This window comes from Lynx rufus, unplaced genomic scaffold (assembly GCF_022079265.1).
Source record: "Lynx rufus isolate CCGP_SWC_20201006 ecotype Redwood Valley unplaced genomic scaffold, mLynRuf1.p SCAF_7, whole genome shotgun sequence".
Taxonomy (NCBI): domain Eukaryota; kingdom Metazoa; phylum Chordata; class Mammalia; order Carnivora; family Felidae; genus Lynx; species Lynx rufus.
This window is the reverse complement of record NW_025814889.1, coordinates 21344475-21364301: the sequence shown is the minus strand read 5'-3', so window position 1 is coordinate 21364301 and position 19827 is coordinate 21344475. Positions and strand designations below refer to the sequence as shown.

Below are 19827 nucleotides of genomic sequence, written 5' to 3'. Positions count from 1 at the left end.
CATTTTGGAGGTGAATGTTGCTTTTACAGATTAAACATCAAAGATCAAAGTCATACTCCTGACATGATAACTACTAACTACTGTCAGTAATGTTGGCATATTCAGTTGGTAAATTTCCTATTTCTGCTATAAAGAGACCACAGTCATCCGTAACGATATTAACAGTCTGACAAGTAATAAGCCGAAATCTCTTTTTAAGAATGCCATACTTTCTATAGTCTTTGCTTTCTAATTACTTAAAAAGCTCATAAAGGAGCAAAAATAAAAAAAGAAATCATTTTAACAAGTGGACGATGATTTAATTATGCTCCTTAATATTTGGAACTGCTTCAGACGAGAGATGTTCCAAACAGCAAGATATACAGAGCATCCTAGTTTCAAAGGAAGACCCCGAATTCTTGCTAAAAATCCGCTTGCATCATCGTGGGAATGGAGGTAATCAAGACAACAAAAAACATACCTGAGACTTCAATAATGTGAACATCTCTTTAAGGTTTATATTTGACACATTCCACTTAGGATCATATTAAGAACCAAAAATGGAAGAAAAAAAAAAAGTGAGGCCATATGATTCAGCCCATCACCCTGTATGCTGATGAATTAAATTTAATTTGGTCGTCACTTAAATTTGCTGATTGTGAAGAAGCGACAACCTCAAGAATAGGAGTTATCCGGGCACCTGGGTGACTCAGTCAGTTAAGCGTCCCGCTCTTGGTTTGGGCTCAGGTCAAGGTCATGATTTCACAGATTGTGAGTTTGAGCCCTGTGTCAGGTTCTGTGCTGACAGTGTGGATCTTGCTTGGGATTTTTCTCCCTCTCTCTCTGCCCCTCCCTAGCTTGCTCTCTCTCTCTCTCTCTCTTCCAATAAATAAATAAATATTTTAAAAAACTAAAAAAAAAAAAAAAAAAAAAAGAATGGAAGTTATCACAATTGCCCAAGAGAGTACAGAATGTAAATGAAATATCACCGAGGAGAAAAGAAGCTATGATTGTCACACAGACCAGCTCAGAGGTGGATGGAACCGACAGCAACTAGGTGGGGACAAAATGACTAAGGCTCTGGAGAATGCCGGGTCGGTTGGTACTAACCCTCAAGGCACCTCCCACCCCTGGTGTGAATAAATCCGGGAAACACACCATATTGATACGAAGGCAAAGTCAAAAGTGTCTGTTTCCACTTCTACCCATGCTCTAGTCCTTGGTACATATTTAATCCTTCTTGTGGTGTCTCCCATTCTTTCTTACTGCCAGCAAGCATTTGAAATTATGCATATTTTCTAATCATTAGAGACGTAAACCTGCTCCAAACTCATTTTATTTCTATGACTTGTTTTTCAGGCACCTAATGCAATCGTTCAGTCCCTTCAGCCGAATTACTTTGTAGTTTTTAATCATTGCAAACTGTGCCTTGGTGAGAATGCACAATTCCTTTGCCACTTGGCGATTTTTCCTTTGACGGGATTCACCTTTTAAAACATCCCGGAGAATAAAGGAGGAGCCGACAGTGGAGGTATTTCAGTGGCAACCGAGACAGAAGGTACAGTATTTTAGGTAAACGCATACCAGTCAATTCTCAAGGGCTTTGTCTTTTGTATGGAAAATTTAAGTAAATACATAGGATCACACTCCATCGTTTTGATTTCTCTTATTTGTTTAAAAAAAAAAGGGGGGGGGGGGCTACGAGATACAGGTATTTTCATCATCGGATGTACCTCTGCCCACAGCCTTTGTGTTTCATTTTGGCTTCTTCCTTTTTCCTGGACAAAGGCATATGTTGCCTTGGTTCCTTTGTATCTCTATCTTCTGCTCTTTTCTGTGCTCTTTATGAGCCAGTAAAGAGAAGTACATAAAATCCTAGCTGTTTAAGAAACCAAAGATTCTAGTACACAGTGGAATAGAGCTTTTACTAAATGGAACATAACTGTCAATGCTGAGAGACAAATCGCACGCGTGCAGCTGGGAGAACTACTTGCATTGTGGGTAGATCCCTGCCTGTAATGTGCTGTGTGCACTCCGTTCAAGTGTAAAAAGCGTAACCGAGATGAAATTATTATGGTGAAAAAAAAAATCCAGCTTATTATTCTTACCTAAAAAAAACCAAACCAACAAACCTTAATTTCATTTATAGAAATAGAGCACAGAATTTATATTTTTCTTAAAAAAAAAAAGAATGGCATTAATTTTGTGATTCAGACCCAAGACGTTCTGTTTTATTTTTCTGTGTCTAATGTGCACACAAGCTGAAGCCTGTCATATTTTAAAAACACATTTCCGTTTCCTAGATAGTCTATAGCATTCTCCAAGTGAACGGGACGGAAGTCAAACTGCTTTGTTACAAAATCCAGAATTGTAGGGCCATATGTCATCATGATAATCCGAAAATATTTTGATTCTTACTATCATTAACCTCCACCGGTTGGAGTTTAATCAAGTAAGAGTTTAAAATGGGCATAAAAAAAATAACTAAAACTCAAATATGGGAATGTATAAAAACATCTGTTTGTATCACTTGATATATGTAAACAGAAGTGAAGTTCGACACGTCATGTGTATCCAATTTATTACCAAGTCCTGACTGGTTTCCTCCCCCATATTTCTCGAACCTCTCTCTTTTCTCCAGCTGTATCTCTCCGATCCAATCCAGTCCACATCCTCTCTTGTGAATTGATGTGCTCTTCTAAGCGGTCTCTCCTCTCCCCCTCCAATCCTTTCTCCAATTTACAGCTAAAGCGAGCTTTTAAAATAATAATCCAGGACACCTGGGTGGCTCGGTCGGTCAAGTGACCAACTTGGACTCGCGTTATCATCTCCCGGTTCCTGAGTTCGAGCCCCCTGGGCTCGCTGCTGTCAGCGCAGAGCCTGCTTCGGATCCTCTGCCCTTCTCCCCTCCTCTCCCTCTGCCCCTCACCCACTCACACTATCTCTCTAAAAAATGAATGAACATTTAAAAATAGATAAGTAATCGGATTATTATAATTAAACATACAGTAATATACATAATACATAAAATCAGAATCAGGTTATTTTTTTTTAATTTTCTTTTTTAACGTTTATTTATTTTTGAGACAGAGAGAGACAGAGCATGAGCGGGGAGGGTCAGAGAGAGAGGGAGACACAGAATCGGAAACAGGCTCCAGGCTCTGAACTGTCAGCACAGAGGCCGACACGGGGCTCGATCTCACGGACCGCGAGATCATGACCTGAGCCGAAGTCGGACGCCTAACCAACTGAGCCACCAGGCGCCCCAGAATCAGGTTATTATAATTACATATACAGTGAAATATATAGTACATACAATCAGATGTCTCCCCTACTTAAAATGTTTTTGGTTTCCCATTGCTCAGGATGAAGTTCCAAATTTCTCACTTTGCCTCCAAGTCCCTGCAGGAGCCAACCTGCCTCCCCCACCGCTGCCGGAGGCCTCTCACCTCTTCCTGTGGCTCTGTGCTCTGGGCCTCGCTGGGGACCTGCATCACGCTACCGCCACCGGGCTCTGTCACCCCTCTGGATGTCCCAGAACGCCGTTCTGACTTCCTATCAAACTCTTCCCCCGGAAAATTCCTATTCACCTTGCCAAGTTCAGCACAAATGCCTCTTCCTCTAGGAAGCATAACCCCCCGACTGGATCAGCGCTCTTTTCCACGTGAGCTCAAGATCATTTGTTTGTTAAACATAGACACATTTTTTAAAATGATGTTTTGGCACAAATGGTCACACAGAACAGCAGCAATCTTGAAATACTATTTTATAGAAGCTTGTTGTGGGAAGGAGCTTAGCACAAAGTTTCTCGTTTAAATCCTGGAGCCCTGGGGCGCCCGGGTGGCTCAGTCGGTTGAGCGTCCGGCTTTGGCTCAGGGCACGACCTCACAGTTTGTGGGTTCGAGCCCCGCGTCGGGCTCTGTGTTGACAGCTTAGAGCCTGGAGCCTGCTTCAAATTCTGTGTCTCCCTCTCTCTCTGCTCCTCCCCTGCTCATGCTCTGTCTCTCTTTCTCCTTCAAAAATAAATAAAAACATTAAAAATAAAAATTTAAATCCTGGAACCCCAAGATGAAAAAGCACTTACGGGCATGGGCACTAAGAACATTGTGCTCAAATAAGTGTCTCTTTATGGCTCCCTGAAAATACTATGCTATTTCATGTCTGTGTGTCTTTGCACTCATGTTTTCTCTGCCCAAAAGGCGGGCACCTCCACACCTCTGCCTGGGGGACTGTAGCTCACCCTTCAAAACCTGCTCAACTGTCCCTTCCTGTGTGGAGTCATTCTTGTCCGTTCTTGTCCATCGCTGCCTCCCTTTGTTATTCACTCCCTCCTCTTGCTATGTGCACACCTGGCCCCCCCTTCTTAGAGGCAGGGCTTGCGTCCTATTTATATCCCCAGGGCTGAGAAGATCAATATATCTAAACTGACTTGACTCAGCTCAAGGGGAGCAATGAAGAAAACCTCAGCAGGAGTCACGAGAGGGTGAGGGGAAAATGCCCGGCTCAGCTTTAAGTTTGCAAGAAGGCATAGGACCCAACCAAGTTGAGGTCTCTGCTCATATCACCTACGGCTGCCCTCCCCACCCCCAATGCTACTCTAATTATTTCCGTGAAGTAATTATCATGTGGGGTTTAGCACATGGCATCTTACGCTTTAGACAACCTCTTAGGGATGTATCCATTTCATGTGCCAAAGGGTGTCTACGTTTTGTCTTTGCAGACATTGTTGACCTGTTTGCTCGGGTCCCATCATCAGATGACGCTACTTGGTACTTCTCAGAAAACCCTCACTGCAGTTTGGAGGTTCACGTTTAACCCGTCTGCGAAGGCTGGTTACGTGAATCAAGGGTGACCTTGGGCAGTGCAGAAATCTGTTTAACAGAGCCCACATACAGGGTAATATGTGGAACCCGATGGAACAGATGGTGATATTGGCAATCAGAACCTTGTTTGTTAACAGTGATTACAACCATTCTCACCAGCGTGACTTTTCATATGTCTCTGCGAGGTTCGTCACACCAAGGAAGACATATTGGCAACAGACACACCGCAAGTGGTCAGGAGAGGTGCCTATGCCGCCGGCTCAGGGCTGGCGCGGTTAAGCCTTGCGGGCTCCCAGTGAGGCTGTACAGGTGCCTGGGGATGGGACGCTGGCCGTTATGATACACGGGTCTCTCGGGTATCACAGCCAGATCTGGAATGCTGTGAACAGGATTCCTGACTCTGGTTCCAGCCAATTTTTCAACAAAAGTAATGATCCAAGAAGTCGAGCGTATTCGTGAAGTTGATCGATTTCTGAGCGCATCGAAAAGAACTAAGACCCCGCTGCAGCCCCACGGTTGCAGGAGAATGGGATACGTGCCCCAGCTCTGGGTGAGCTCCAGGATAGACAAAAGTAGCCAAGAGAGTTCTCCTTTTAAAGGAATATTATTTAAAGAAGCTTATCAGCAGTAAGGGAGAGAATCACAATGAATTGTAGGCAAATGCTCAAAGTGAAGGGTTTTTAAGGCAACATACAATTATTAAAATAAAACCCAGCCACAAAAACAAATGCATGACGTTTTACACTCCACAGCAAAATAGGAAAAACGCAAAAAAAATTTTTTTTTAAAGGATGCGAAACCAAATTGCTTCTATCACGTTGGTGTATCTGAGTGGCATAATTTTGAGACCTTCAGAGTGTGCTTTTCTGCTCTAGTTGCTATGACATCATGGTTTCCAAAGAGATAATGGCTAGTTGCAAAGCACCTAGTAGAGGCTGACCCAGCACCTTCAAAACAGCATGCAGGTTTTTGTTACCAATTACGAGGCAGTCAACCAAAGTCTAGGGATTTCAAATGCAATTTTCTTACGAGTGACATGGAATCCTTATTGACCTATCTGTCCAATCACAATACTTCCTTCCATCCATGCCACCTTCTGTTTCAAAAGCTGGAATGGCTGCCAATAATTAACTAGCTGCCATCAGGAAAGAACAACTGTCTTCATTTTACATGGCTGACTTGTCTCCTGATAAAATAGGAATAATGGTCAAGGTGTTCGAATATTCGCAATAAATGGCTTTTGCGGTTACCAAATGTTTCTGTTTAGCCTGGAAATCAGTCTCTTTGCATATCTGCACATGACAAGGGACGCAATCCCAAAGTAATTAGAGGTACCGTGTTGTTGGTTTTCTTAACTAAATCATAAGGACGCTGCGTGCTTTCGTGTGACAGCACTTGCTGGGGCTGCCTTATTCTCATCAGCTCTAATGTCACCTTCTTCTGGAGAGGCCATCTTTGACGAGCATTATGTCATTCCCTCGACCCCTTTCACAACCCTGGTGTCATGTGTGCCCCTCTCTCTGACATTGTGCTGTTTTATTTAACTGATGCTGTTATCACTTCTGAAATTACCTTCTTAAAGTTACTCGTATATGGTCTCTGTCTCCCATCCAACACGTACGTTTCATGACAGCAGTTTCGTGGAACCTTTGTTGTGTTCCCTACGGTATCCCTGCAGCTAAGAACAGACATAAAGAACACTTGGGTACCGGTGAGAGAATTACAAAAGAAACCTAAATTCATAAGTAATAACCTCCTTCACCTTTGAGATAAAACAATAAAAGAGGTCAAGAGCAATCCCATCCTTCCTAGTGGAAGCTTTGTTCCAAACGCCCTAGGATACTAGACAGAGGGTAATTATTCAGATACCCAAAATATAATAGGAAATCTAGGCTCACTTTTCTTTGTTTTATAGTTAAGAGAGAGAAAATTTAGAGAGACTAAGACTTAACCACCAGGCAAGTCAATCAACCAACACAGGATTAAAGCTATGGTGGTCTGACTTATAGTCTATAACCTTTTATAACCATCGATCTCTGAAGCTTTAAAAAAGTACGGTGGGGTATTTTTTTCCAGGAAAAAGGAAAAAAAAAAGCGCCAAGATCTACCTGGTTCATTTCATCATTCCTCAGGGAATGAGAAATGAGGTGGGCCATGGGCCATTCTGATATGTAGCATAGTGGGAAATTCTCAGTGACCATTGGATATATTTTTTCCCTTTTCTTTATTCCCTTTATAGAAGGAGGGGGAAGAAGAGGAAGTGGAGGGGGGATAACAGGGAAAGGAAGCTGGGAGAAGAGGAAGGAGGGGAGGAAGGAAAGGAGGAAATGAAAGCTCATGCCTCCCAAGCGCCCTACTGGAGTTCAAGGAGTCACGGCGGTTCCAGTCTGGAAGAATTCAAAGAGATCAAGAAAGCAAAGAAAAGCATTTCAGTGACGATCTGGAAAAGTTCAGACTCAGATACTGAGCAGGAGGCAGAGAGAAAGAGCAGTTGCAGGAGTGCAGACTAGAAGTTTCCACTGTGGCAAACTCCCTAGGGATGTACAGAGCAGTCCGCCTCGGCGTAGCTCGACCCCACCGCCGTGACCCTGAGCAAAGACCGTGCCTCTGTTTCCTCACCTGCAACGTGGACCTAACAATTATCCCTGCCTCATGGCACTGCTTCGAGGATTTAGTAATATATTCCATTTCAGGAACTTAGCTTAATGCCTGGCCCAACGGTCATCACCACCATTGTCTACTCCTGTTCAGTGAGCCTCGGTGCAGGGATTTTCCCATATCCTGTCTCGATTTCTCAGACCACGGAAAAACACCACATTTCCAAATTTGCCCGTGTGTATGAAATTCTCATTTTCAAACAACTTTTCGGCTAAGTGGTCAAATCTCCAACACTTGCAGGGCTGGAGCTGGGACATTCTCGGGATCCCACCCAAGCCTTTCCCAGTTAGGTGCGGTCAATGATCAAGAAAAGCCATTTCCAGAGAAGAAGAAAACACACAGAAAATGATGAATATGAAACGTCAAGGATAAGTAAAAATGGAACTTATGTAGGTTTTAACTACTGCTTCAAACTGAGAGGGCAAGAGAAAAAAAAATCGCACAATAATTTGATAGTTTCCTAGGAAAATCAGTACTGCTGGGAATTAAACTGGAAAGAGGTACCAGCAACTTTAAAATCAGGTTAATGCAAATGTTAGCGTCTGTTCTCTGGGTAATAAAAGCAGCATAGATAATTTTCTAATTGATCACTTCATGGGATTCACAGAGCTTCACAAAACTGGTAGCCAATAAAGTTTAAACCGTTTGTGGAAGTTGACTAGACAACAAGGAACACAAAATGGGGATATGGCATCAACTTGGTTTACTGCAAAATCCAACTTTTCATTCTTTCTTCAAATCCAGTATGATTTTTTTCTGGCCAGAGAAGGAATCAAGGCAGAAAAGAAAAGTATCCATTCAGTAAACTTGGATGGAAATAACACAAGAATAAATATTAAGGGGAGCCTGGGTGGCTCAGTCAGTTAAGTGTCCAACTCTTGGTTTCAGCTCAGGTCATGATCTCATGGTTCCTGAGATCAAGCCCCGTATTAGGCTCTGTGCTGTCAGCATGGAGGCTGCTTAGGATTCTCTCTCTCCCTCTCTCTCTATCTCTCTCTCTCTGCCCCTTCCCCGCTCGTGTTCTCTCTCTCAAAATAAATAAATAAACTTTAAAAAAAAGAAGAAATTTTAAGTGTACCTCAAAGACTCTTCCCATTTATTTCATCTGTTAACTTCAGAAGTCTTTTAAAATGGTAAATAACACATTTAGTTCTTTGAGGGATCAACCTTAATACAAAAGTTTAAAACATCCTTATGCACAAAACTGAATTTCCTAAAAGGTTATGGGGCGCCTGGGTGGCGCAGTCGGTTAAGCGTCCGACTTCAGCCAGGTCACGATCTCGCGGTCCGTGAGTTCGAGCCCCGCGTCAGGCTCTGGGCTGATGGCTCAGAGCCTGGAGCCTGCTTCGGATTCTGTGTCTCCCTCTCTCTCTGCCCCTCCCCCGTTCATGCTCTGTCTCTCTCTGTCCCAAAAATAAATAAACGCTGAAAAGGTTATGAAACTAGCTTATTTATCTTGTAGGTCGCTCATATTGTGAGCATTCTAATTCAAAGGAGGTAGCATCTTACGACAAAGTGATACTAACAGGCATTTTAAAACAAAATATTCTTTTCCAGGGTACACAGTCAAGAGTGAAAAATCAACTCTAGAGTAATTATGATAACGATGCGATTAACTGATGCTGTCCAAGCATATTATATTAATCCTGTGTGGTTATATAGCACGGCACATACTCAGCCACCAGAACTATGAATGTGTCAGAACATTTTTAAACGACTGCCCCTTACAAAGGACCAAAGACAAACTCAAGCATGAACACACTGTTAGTGGTAGAATATTCTCTCTTTAAAAGCAACACAATGAAATGCTTGCCAGATCACAATATTTTAATAATGCTTTAAGCTATTACTTTAGACACTCCAGAGGGTGTTTCAAATTAAATTAATGTGTCTTCCACTAAAATACAGAGCAATCTTTCCGTTGCCAATTTTTTGCCCCTCCCCCAACTTCCTCCTTAAGCACCACTAGGGGTCAGTATAAAGACACGGTTCCCTTCACTGCTCGGCAGGGAAAACAGAGCCCTGGAAACATTTTCCCAGGGAAAAACCCTCGCGCAATAAAGACAATAACTGTACAGCTGCAGCATTCTTAAGTCTATCTTAGACTGGACACATCGAGTCTATGACATGAGTTTGCATTTTTCATGAGACCGCATTTTAATTTTGTAAATCACAGTGGATTCGTTCTGTTGTCAATGTTTCTTTAGTAACAAAGCAGTCACCGTGACAAGATTACTTCTTCTAAGTGAACCTGTATTGGGCACAAAGTATGCTCTAGAACAGACGTTAACATTTCAAAGGGTGAGGGGCGCCTGGGTGGCTCAGTCGGTTGAGCGGCCGACTTCAGCTCAGGTTCCTGACGGCTCGGAGCCTGGGGCCTGCCTCGGATTCTGTGTCTCCCTCTCTCTCTGCCCCTCCCCCGCTCGCATTCTGTCTCTCTCTCTCTCTCTCTCTCTCTCTCTCTCGAAAGTAAATAAACATTGAAAAAAAATTTTTTTTTTAATTTCAAAGGGTGGAGTGACACAACTCCAGCCATCTCAAAGCCATACATCCCACCTCTTCCCGGAGAAGGGCAGAGATGGAGGTGAACTTTGTGGCGTTTTGCCAACTTTAAGAGAGACTGTTTTTCCTCCTTCAAAAGGACTCTCGTCATTCGGGGCAGCCCCACATGCACAACACAGGCCATTCTAAGAAACAGCGTTGGTCTATACTTGAGTCTACAAATAAAGAGGTATTTATAAAAATAAATATGTATTACCTTCTCCTCACTCTATTTAATGGGACGGGAATGGAAAAAAAAAAAAAAAGCTTTGAAAGTGCTTTTTATACACACTACAGAGATTTAACATTCCAAGAAGAAAATCACTTCGGGCCAGACTCTTCCCTGATAACGCCAATGCCAAATGACTGACAGGGAGTCAGGTCACTGTGAATAAATGAAGTCCTTTTCTTGAAGTTCTGTGTTAAGTTCTGTCCATGACATACCTTTTAAATGGTTTCTCTACACGTTACATGGCTTTCTTAGGCACGGTACTCCACGAATAATTCTGCTAGGCCTTAAAACTATTCAGTCAATGCTTTATTTCTCCGTTAGTGAAGAGTAATACGAAATGACAGGTTATCCACAGATAATAAAAAAAACATTCAAAAGTTCCCAAACTACTCAAACATACACCCGTACAACTTGGGGGCACTGTGGCTTTTTCTGGGATCCCTTTGGGGTATACTCCTTACTTATAGGTCACACAGCAGTAGGAGGGTCCCCACAGAAGAGCTCTTTGACCCTCGTGTCATGGAGACCAGCAGGGGCCCAGTAATCAATCATTTGGGGGGGGGGAGGAGGGGTGGGTAACCATCATATGTGCTGTCATTTAGAACTCTCTTAAGTCACTGCTGTTGTGGAAAGCCCAAGAAGGGGTACAAAAAATTAAAAAAAAAAAAAGAAATGGAGATAAGAAGGTCTCTAAGCTTAAGGGAAATCACCTGGTTCTTCACGGAGGTAACACAGAATAAGCAGGAAGAATCAGGAGTTAGTACGATCTGTGAACAATGGAGACTATAGATTATGTGTTTTCTATGGCAAAACTAGTTATTACCTACTTATCTATGGGTATTAATTGTATTATTACTTTTCATATATTTTTTAATGTTTTTATTTATTTTTTGAGAGAGAGTGCAAGCGGGGGAGGGACAGAGAGAGAGGGGGACAGAGGATCCTAAGTGGGCTTTGTGATGACAGCGGAGAGCCGGATGCAGGGCTCAAACCCACGAACTGTGGGACCATGACCTGAGCCAAGGTTGGAGGCTAAACCAACTGAGCCACCCAAGCGCCCCTACTTTTTGTATTTTATTCCTTGTCTTATTTCCTAAAATAACTGCATCGTTTGAAAGCTATCCTGCCAACAACCATACTATTTTCTAATCTTTTCCTAGTTTACTAATAGCCAAAATTCACTTCGTGTTGGAAAGGAAAATGAAGAACATGAAAGTCTTTTTAGTCTTCAGATAACTCAAAACCTCTAATTCTGATCAGATCCAACAGATGGCAGTGATGTTATAAATTAACAGCTTAAAATATTCTTGTAATGTGTGGAATCTGCTCCTCAGAAGAATGTCAACCACGGGTAATAATTCCCTCACTATTTGCGTAAATCATGTACAACTTTAATATGAATAATTGGACAGGAGAGGGCAAGTAAAGATCACCTGAAATTTCGCTGAGATGCTATTTCCTGGATCAAAAATCAACAACTTTCTCCTTTCCAAGAAGTATTACAAATGGAGAATTGTCAGAAAGATTAGCAGTGAACGAAGCAAGGAGAAGTGCCCAAAGTGACTAAATGGGTTACCTTTTCATATGGAATTCATTATTGCTCTTAGGTTTCTATTTTCATCTATTTCTTCCTACAAGGGTTGTCTTAGCCTTCTCACTTTTTATTTATTCGCTTAAAAATGATTTCACTTTTCTTTCTCCTTCTATCACTTTAAATAAGCAAATATGGTTAGGGGCACCTGGGTGGCCCGGTCGGTTAAACGTCTGACTCTTGGTTTCAGCTCAGGTCATGATCTCACGGACCTTGAGATTGAGGCCCACATCGGGCTCTGGGCTCACAGTTCAGAGCCTGTTTGGGATTCTCCCTCCCTTTCCCTCTCTCTCTATGCCACCCCCCCAACGTGCTCGCTCATGCTCTCTCTCTCTCTCTCTCTCAAAATAAATAAACATTAAATAAAATAAGTTAATATGGCTGTTCTTGTCCTTTTTTTCCTATGCCTTCAAATTGTTATTTTTTTTAAATGTTTATTTTTGAGAGTGAGAGTGTACGAGTGGGGAATGGGTAGAGAGAGAGGGGAAACAGAGGATCTGAAGCAGGCACTACACTGTCAGTACAGAGCCCGACACAGGGCTTGAATTTGCCAATGGCAAGATCATGATGAGCCCGTCGGTCACTCAACCAACTGAGCCACCCAGGGGCCCCTCAAATTGTTAATTTTATTTGTGTTCATGGCCTTTCCATATTTTTATCCACTTTAAGTGATCTTTACCCTGCAGATAATAAAGAATGAAAAGTACCAATAGAAAAGTCTTAGAGGTAAGTTTCCACTGTTGCTTCTGTGATCCAAATCATGTAAAAACACAACAATACAAACGATCACTTTCTGTTCTCAATTACGGGCATTGGTTGATGTCAGACCTTCTGGTTTTTCACTGTCCTTTCACTTTCCATCGCATTTTCGGTGTACGTCCACTTTCCCCCCAAAATCCGTTGTTACATAAAGGAAATTACGCCAGCATTAAGTGTAATCATAACATACCAGAGATCACTCAATGCATAAAACGGGCCTCCAATTCCAGAAGGTGCCCTGACTTTAAGAATTAGAAATCCAGGGGCTCCTGGGTGGTTCAGTTGGTTGAGCATGTGACTCTCCATTTCTGGTCAGGTCGTGATCTCACAGTTTGTGAGTTTGAACCCAACATCAGGCTCTGTCTGCACTGGCAGCAGAGAGCCTGCTTGGGGTTCTCTTTCTCTCTCTCTCTCTCTCTCTACCCCTCCCCTGCTCTCTCTCAAAATAAATAAATAAACTTGAATAATAAAAAATTTAAAAAAATAATTAGAAATCCACTTTAGGCACATTGAGATATGAATGTCAGAGAAGAGGTTGTCTTCTAACAAACAAAATTAGTATTCACAATGCTTAATTGCAAATTTTTCTTTTTAATTAGGCTGGCAATTATCAGGTATCCAAACAGCTACCCAGTGCACCTGGAAGACATTAGCTCTGGGTTTTTGCCTTTTCTTACTACTTAGGTGTGGCAGAAAAGCAACATTCTTTCTGCCCCCCAATCTCACCCCCCCAGCAGCAGTCACAACTCAGGCCTTCCCCTTCCCCACGTGCCCCCCCATGCCCTCCTGCGGCGCCCCACCCCCCCACCCCAGCAGCTAGGAAAAGTGATCCAAGGCCCTGCTTCTAAAACGTGATGCCAGAAATATTCACCAATGCAGAGTTTAAGCTAATATGTTTTTAAAGAGAATCTGAGTAGAATACACTTTTGATTAAAAATAATCAATCATGGTTATTGTCTCTTCTGTTTTGGTTCTAATTAATGCTCTAGGAGGCCTGCTAGAAGGATGGGCAATGTGGTTTATTTGTTTTCATTCCTTTTGGTTGACTGTAGAACCTTTGCCAACTCCAGTCTTCAGCATTTGGCACAAATATGTCAAATCTGACTCCATTTCCTCCCCCCAAACATTCATTTTCAGTATCTTTTAGCTCAAAAAGTCCAAAGTAAAAAGTATCTAGGTCTCAAGAGAGACAGATATCCATAGCCATAAGAGATAGATCAAGAGACAACCATTTTCATTCACATCCCATATCCCATTCCAAACACATATTGAAAAAAATGATCAGAATGGACAGTATATAATAGGTTAAAGAAACACCTGCCATTAAAATTTTATAAAAATAAAAATAAATCACAAAAATATAGAGATGCGTGGCATCATTTAGTCTTAGTTGACCTTTCTATGTTGACAACATGGAACCATAGAGCCGGATGACAAAGTTCTGTGTAACAGATGACTGAATTGCAAGAGAAAGTCTGAAGCAGCCTCTTTCAGAAGCTACTTAACATCCTAATTTTCTATGATTTTGTATAAAACTGTGAAATTATATAAGCCAGGCAAACTCACATCAAATTAAGACATCTATACACTCTGGAGGCCTATTAAAGTATTTTAGATAATATATCAATCTAAATGCACCCAAGATAGAAGTGTTTTAATGTCACTGGTAAGACTTTTCACTGGCACCACTATCCTGGAACAATGCTATTTTCAAATTGCTACTTATTATGACTCAATATTCTAGAAATTTGTGTACTTTCACATAGATAATGATGACCCTGAATTTAGGAAATTGCTATGTCAAAGATTGGAGCTATTAAAGGAACACAGTTTTGTTCTGATGCTTATCCTATTTTGGCTGTATTTTAATCGGGCATTGTTAGATTTGTAGTCATTCCATTAAGATCTCATAAAATACTGTGTGGGAGTAGAGAAAGGGAAAGAAAGGGTAGGAAGGGTAAGAAATAGATTAAGTATATGATGGAGGTAGAGGAAGATCGATTTCAAGTTAGAAAAGAGTAATCTCAGCCACAATGCCATAAAGCAATAATACACAAAAGTTAATAACTTACGTATTGTGATGGTGGATTTTATGTTGTCAACTTGACTGGGCGAAACAATACCCAGATAGCTGGTAAAATATTATTTCTGAGTGCATATGTGAAGGTGTTTCTGGAAGAGGTTAGCATTTGAGTCAGGAGACTGAGTAAAGGTGGCCCTCACCAATGGGGGTGGGCATCATCTAACCCGTTGAGGGTCCGAATGGAACGAAAAGGTGGCAGGGTGAATCGCTCTCTGCCTAAGCTGGAGCATTCATCTTTTCCAGCCTGGGACACTGGCTTCCCTGGCTCTCAGGCTTTCAGATTCACACTGAATTATACCAAGAGATCATCTTTCCTGGTTCCCCAGTTTACAGATGGCAGATGATGAAACTTCCTGGCCTCCATAATCACATAAGCCAGTTCCTATAACAAACCTTCTCATATCTGTATATTATGTCCTATTGGTTCTGTTTCTCTAGAGAATCCTTAATAATAAACATACCAAATGAGATACAGGGAGGGCAAATAATTATTTTATTTATGAACGTTTCTTTCAAGAAGTTCTCGCTCTTTTATAAGGCAATCTTCTGTGGAGGAAAGAACACAGATTCCAGATTTAATTTCCAGCTCAGCCATTTTAATAAATGTGCGTACCCAGGAAAATTAGGTAACCTTGCAGAGCCTCGGTTTCCTCATCTGCTGACAGATTATCTTGGTAATTGAAGTTTGTGCTGAATATAGATCACATACCACAGTGCTTAGAATATAGAGGGCACTCCTTTCCAATCTTTCCGCATAGTGTTTACCCATAAATATATTGCTTTCCGTAGACTTTTTTTTAAATTTTTTTTAACGTTTATTTATTTTTGAGACAGAGAGAGACAGAATATGAATGGGGGAGGGACAGAGAGAGAGGGAGACACAGAATGGGAAGCAGGCTCCAGGCTCTGAGCCATCAGCCCAGAGCCCGACGTGGGGCTCGAACTCACGGACCGTGAGATCGTGACCTCAGCTGAAGTCGGACGCTTAACCGACTGAGCCACCCAGGTGCCCCTCCATTGACTTTTTAAAATGTTTCTAGATTTACCTAATATTTATGTCCTTTTAAAATGGGTCTTGTAGGGGCGCCTGGGTGGCTCAGTTGGGTAAGCGTCCAACTGCAGCTCAGGTCATGATCTCATAGCTCCTGAGTTCTAGCCCCATGTTGGGCTCTGTGCCGACGGCTCAGCCTGGAGCCTACTTGGGATTTGGATTCTGTGTCTCCCCCTCTTTCTCTCTCTCTCAAAAATAAATAAATAAACTCTAAGAAATAAATAAATAAAACGGATCTTTTAAATTTTCTCTAGATTTGTCAAATGTTTCTACAAAGTTGCCTTTAATATTTCCCGTTTTGTTTCTTCTGGAATCGTCCACAAAAGTTAGACTGTGAGGGGCGCCTGGGTGGCGCAGTCGGTTGAGCGTCCGACTTCAGCCAGGTCACGATCTCGCGGTCCGTGAGTTCGAGCCCCGCGTCGGGCTCTGGGCTGACGGCTCGGAGCCTGGAGCCTGTTTCCGATTCTGTGACTCCCTCTCTCTCTGCCCCTCCCCCGTTCATGCTCTGTCTCTCTCTGTCCCAAAAATAAATAAACGTTGAAAAAAAAAATTAAAAAAAAAAAAAAAAGTTAGACTGTGAGCTGAACCAGATGGCTCACCCATTTTCCCAATCAGCCCAGAAGAGTCAAGATTTTGTAGCATCTTTGAAAATCAGGGCCATCTGATGACTCGGACTTTCATAAGGATTCCTGAGGAGTAACCCAAGAGAGAACATCTGAAAGAATATGTAAATTGCCTGGAAAGCCAAAATATTAAAATGAGAACATCTTGGACTGTTAGATACCCCTAAACAAGTCAGCGTTGAGTTTCTCCTTACTTTGCATTAGCGGGATGGCATGTGGTTAGATTGGCCAGGGCCAGGGAGGCGGCTTCCCTCACTTCTTCACTGTCACTCTTCAGCAGCAGGATTAACTGTGGAATCCCTACAGAAAAAGAGAGAGGGAAGATGTGGTTTTGTGAATACCCAGCTAAACTACAACTGGGGACCTAAAAATGTTCGAAATGGTTTTTTCTGCTTTGCTTACCCTGGTTATTGAAAAATTCCTTGCTGCCCGTATTCTCACACATTGCCGAGATCGCTTGGGAAGCGGCAATTTTAGTTCCGTCGTTTTCAGAACCCAAAAGGGCTACGAGGCATTTTTCAACCTCTTGTTCGTGAAAAAGTTTTCTATTTTCAGCTTTCATAAACCAAAAGGAAAAAAATTAATCAGGATTTTGCCGCAAAAAAACCATGCAAGGGTAACTACTTCCTCATCTAAAATGGGACAAGAGGTTCCAACTGTTTCTTAGCCTCAGTCACAAAGCTCTACACTAAATAAAATATTCCCCCACTCAACCTCTAGAACACAGTGACTATGCAAAGTGACTTATGAATATTAAAACTTAAGTTCCTGTTCCCTTGTATGATATCAGTACTGGGGCAAAGAAAATTCTACGATAAGAAAGAGGCAAGTTTCAGATTTAGCGAAAATTTATTTAACGCCAGTCATGCTGCCTGGCACGGTGCCGTGTTCACACAATGCTGTCTTCTCACTAAGGACAAAACCCTGTTTGGGGCGCCTGGGTGACTCAGTTGGTGAAGCGCCCAATACTAGATTCGGGCTCTGGTCACGATCTCCCAGTTTATGAGTTCGAGCTCGCACGGGGCTCCGTGCTGGCAGGGTGGACCCTGCTTGGGATTCTCTCTCTCCCTCTCTCTGCCCCTCCCCAGCTCTGTCTCTCTCTTTCTCTCAAAGTAAATAAATAAAGACTTTTTTTTTTTTTTAGAAAGGACAAAACCCTGTTTATTTGATGTTTATTTTAAATACAAAACTCAACATTTGAAGAATGCCTAAGACATACAAACTGGCATGCTGGAGACTCAAGAGAAAAGGAGAGAAGTAGAGAAAGTAAAAATGAGTAAAAGAGAATGAGCCCAAGTCTTTGGGATTTATAATCTTATATCAAAAAATCATAATCATTTTTATCTCAAGTTACAATAAATGCTGTTGCAGCAAAAATTACAATAAATATTTAATTGCTAAATTACCATTGATATAACCTAAACATACATTAGCATGGTTTTTTTTTTTTATTTGAAAACAAATAAAATTGTGACTCTAAGAACATACCATGATATTCACCCCATTATGAAACACTTAATTAAAAATCAAAGTATTTTCGGGGCGCCTGGGTGGCGCAGTCGGTTAAGCGTCCGACTTCAGCCAGGTCACGATCTCGCGGTCCGTGAGTTCGAGCCCCGCGTCGGGCTCTGGGCTGATGGCTCGGAGCCTGGAGCCTGTTTCCGATTCTGTGTCTCCCTCTCTCTCTGCCCCTCCCCCGTTCATGCTCTGTCTCTCTCTGTCCCAAAAATAAATAAAAAACGTTGAAAAAAAATTTTTTTAAAAAAATAAAAATCAAAGTATTTTCAATGTTCTTTCTGTTCCCTACTGTTTTTCTCTTGATTTCCTTTCATTTTTTTAAATAAATGACAACCTCATTACTATACTAAGGAAGCACTGCATTAAACTAAATTAGAACGTTAAAACCTCATTTTTTTGTTTTGTGTTCTCCAGCTATTTTTTAAATTTAATTTTTATTATTTTAATGTTTTTATTTTTAGAGAGAGAGAGAGAGAGACCGCACAAGGGGGAGCAGGGCAGAGGGGGAGAGAGAGAGAGAGAGAGAGAGACGGAATCTTAAGACAGAATCTCCATGCTGTCAGGTCAGAGCCCGACGTGGGACTTGATCTCACAAACCATGAGATCATGACCTGAGCCAAAATCAAGAGTCACATGATCAACCAACTGAGCCATCCAGGCATCCCGTAAGTTACTCTTTATTAAAGGCATGTACTAGAAAAAAGATATATTAAACCAAACTCAATTTTAATGCCGTAAGAGGAATCAGAGACTAGTTTGAAAAGAACCAGCTTACACATAATTCTTTGCTAATTTGTTTACAGTCCTCCAAAAAGCGTCATCGTAGGTTTGACTTTCCATTAATTACCCTTTGAAGTCAATTTACGTGGTTAAAATTGAAGAACGTTGGGGCGCCTGGGTGGCGCAGTCGGTTGAGCGTCCGACTTCAGCCAGGTCACGATCTCGCGGTCCGTGAGTTCGAGCCCCGCGTCGGGCTCTGTGCTGACGGCTCAGAGCCTGGAGCCTGTTTCCGATTCTGTGTCTCCCTCTCTCTCTGCCCCTCCCCCGTTCATGCTCTGTCTCTCTCTGTCCCAAAAATAAATAAACGTTGAAAAAAAAAAAATAGAAGAACGTGTAAGAAATGCTCGTAGGATGTTGATGTACGTAAGAGGAGACTATTCCGTTAGAATAAAAAATCTCTGCAAAAACCGCCCTACTCATTTCGATCGTATGTGACTTCTGCACGAGGAACTAATTCATCGTTTACATATATTACAACTAACTTGTGTTTCTAGGAATATTCTCAGAATTTATCATAACTGCTTGTCCACTTTAAAGTTAATAGAGGATCTCTGTCTTCTTTTAACCGTGAGTTTTTTCAAATTGCCCCCTTTTGCGCAGAAGCGGAACCACACTCACATGTCACCACCTTGGCAATCACTTTTGGCCTCTGTTCACTCCAAACACAGCAACCTGGTCACAACTGGCATTGGCTACATCACTAACACTTCTGTTCATTTGTCTTAAACCAATTATGAACCATGTCCTGTAATCCTATCGTTTTAATCCCTTGCTCCTTTCACTTAAACTGAGGATTCAGGCAGGTCATGACTGTTTTACTCTTGTAAATGGTGCGATTAATACTTAAATCTCAAGTATGTGGCTTCTGAAAGGTTTTAAAATATATGTAGTCCTGATTAGTATTCCCTGAATAAAAAAGATCTGAAACTCTTCTAGAGTCTTTGACCTAAAATGCTTAGATTTATAATTAAGATTTCCCTGATAGCTCTAAATTAACTTTACTAAACAGAACACTCTGAGCATAAATTCTACCAGGAAAATCAGCCAGAAGAATTAATTTGTCAAGACTAACTTTGGAGTATGTGGTTGTCGCATTCAAAAACCAGTATATACGCAATTCTTGGAAATATTTTTTTTTAAAAATAATCTAAATACCACGGGCAATTAGTTTCTCAGCCCTGCTGGGAGT

The 19827-nt window shown here is 41.7% G+C and overlaps 1 protein-coding gene across 1 annotated transcript in view; it reads right to left on the bottom strand.

The window, feature by feature from the left end:
- The window catches only part of ARMC3 (armadillo repeat containing 3), a 100530-nt gene that overhangs the window by 28468 nt on the left and 52235 nt on the right, over positions 1 to 19827 (bottom strand). The window contains exons 9-10 of the mRNA XM_047067020.1: positions 16743 to 16895; positions 16535 to 16640 (exon numbers count right to left, since the gene is read on the bottom strand). Of these exons, the coding sequence (XP_046922976.1) occupies positions 16535 to 16640; positions 16743 to 16895 (259 nt within the window). The remainder of the gene's footprint in view (positions 1 to 16534; positions 16641 to 16742; positions 16896 to 19827) is intronic.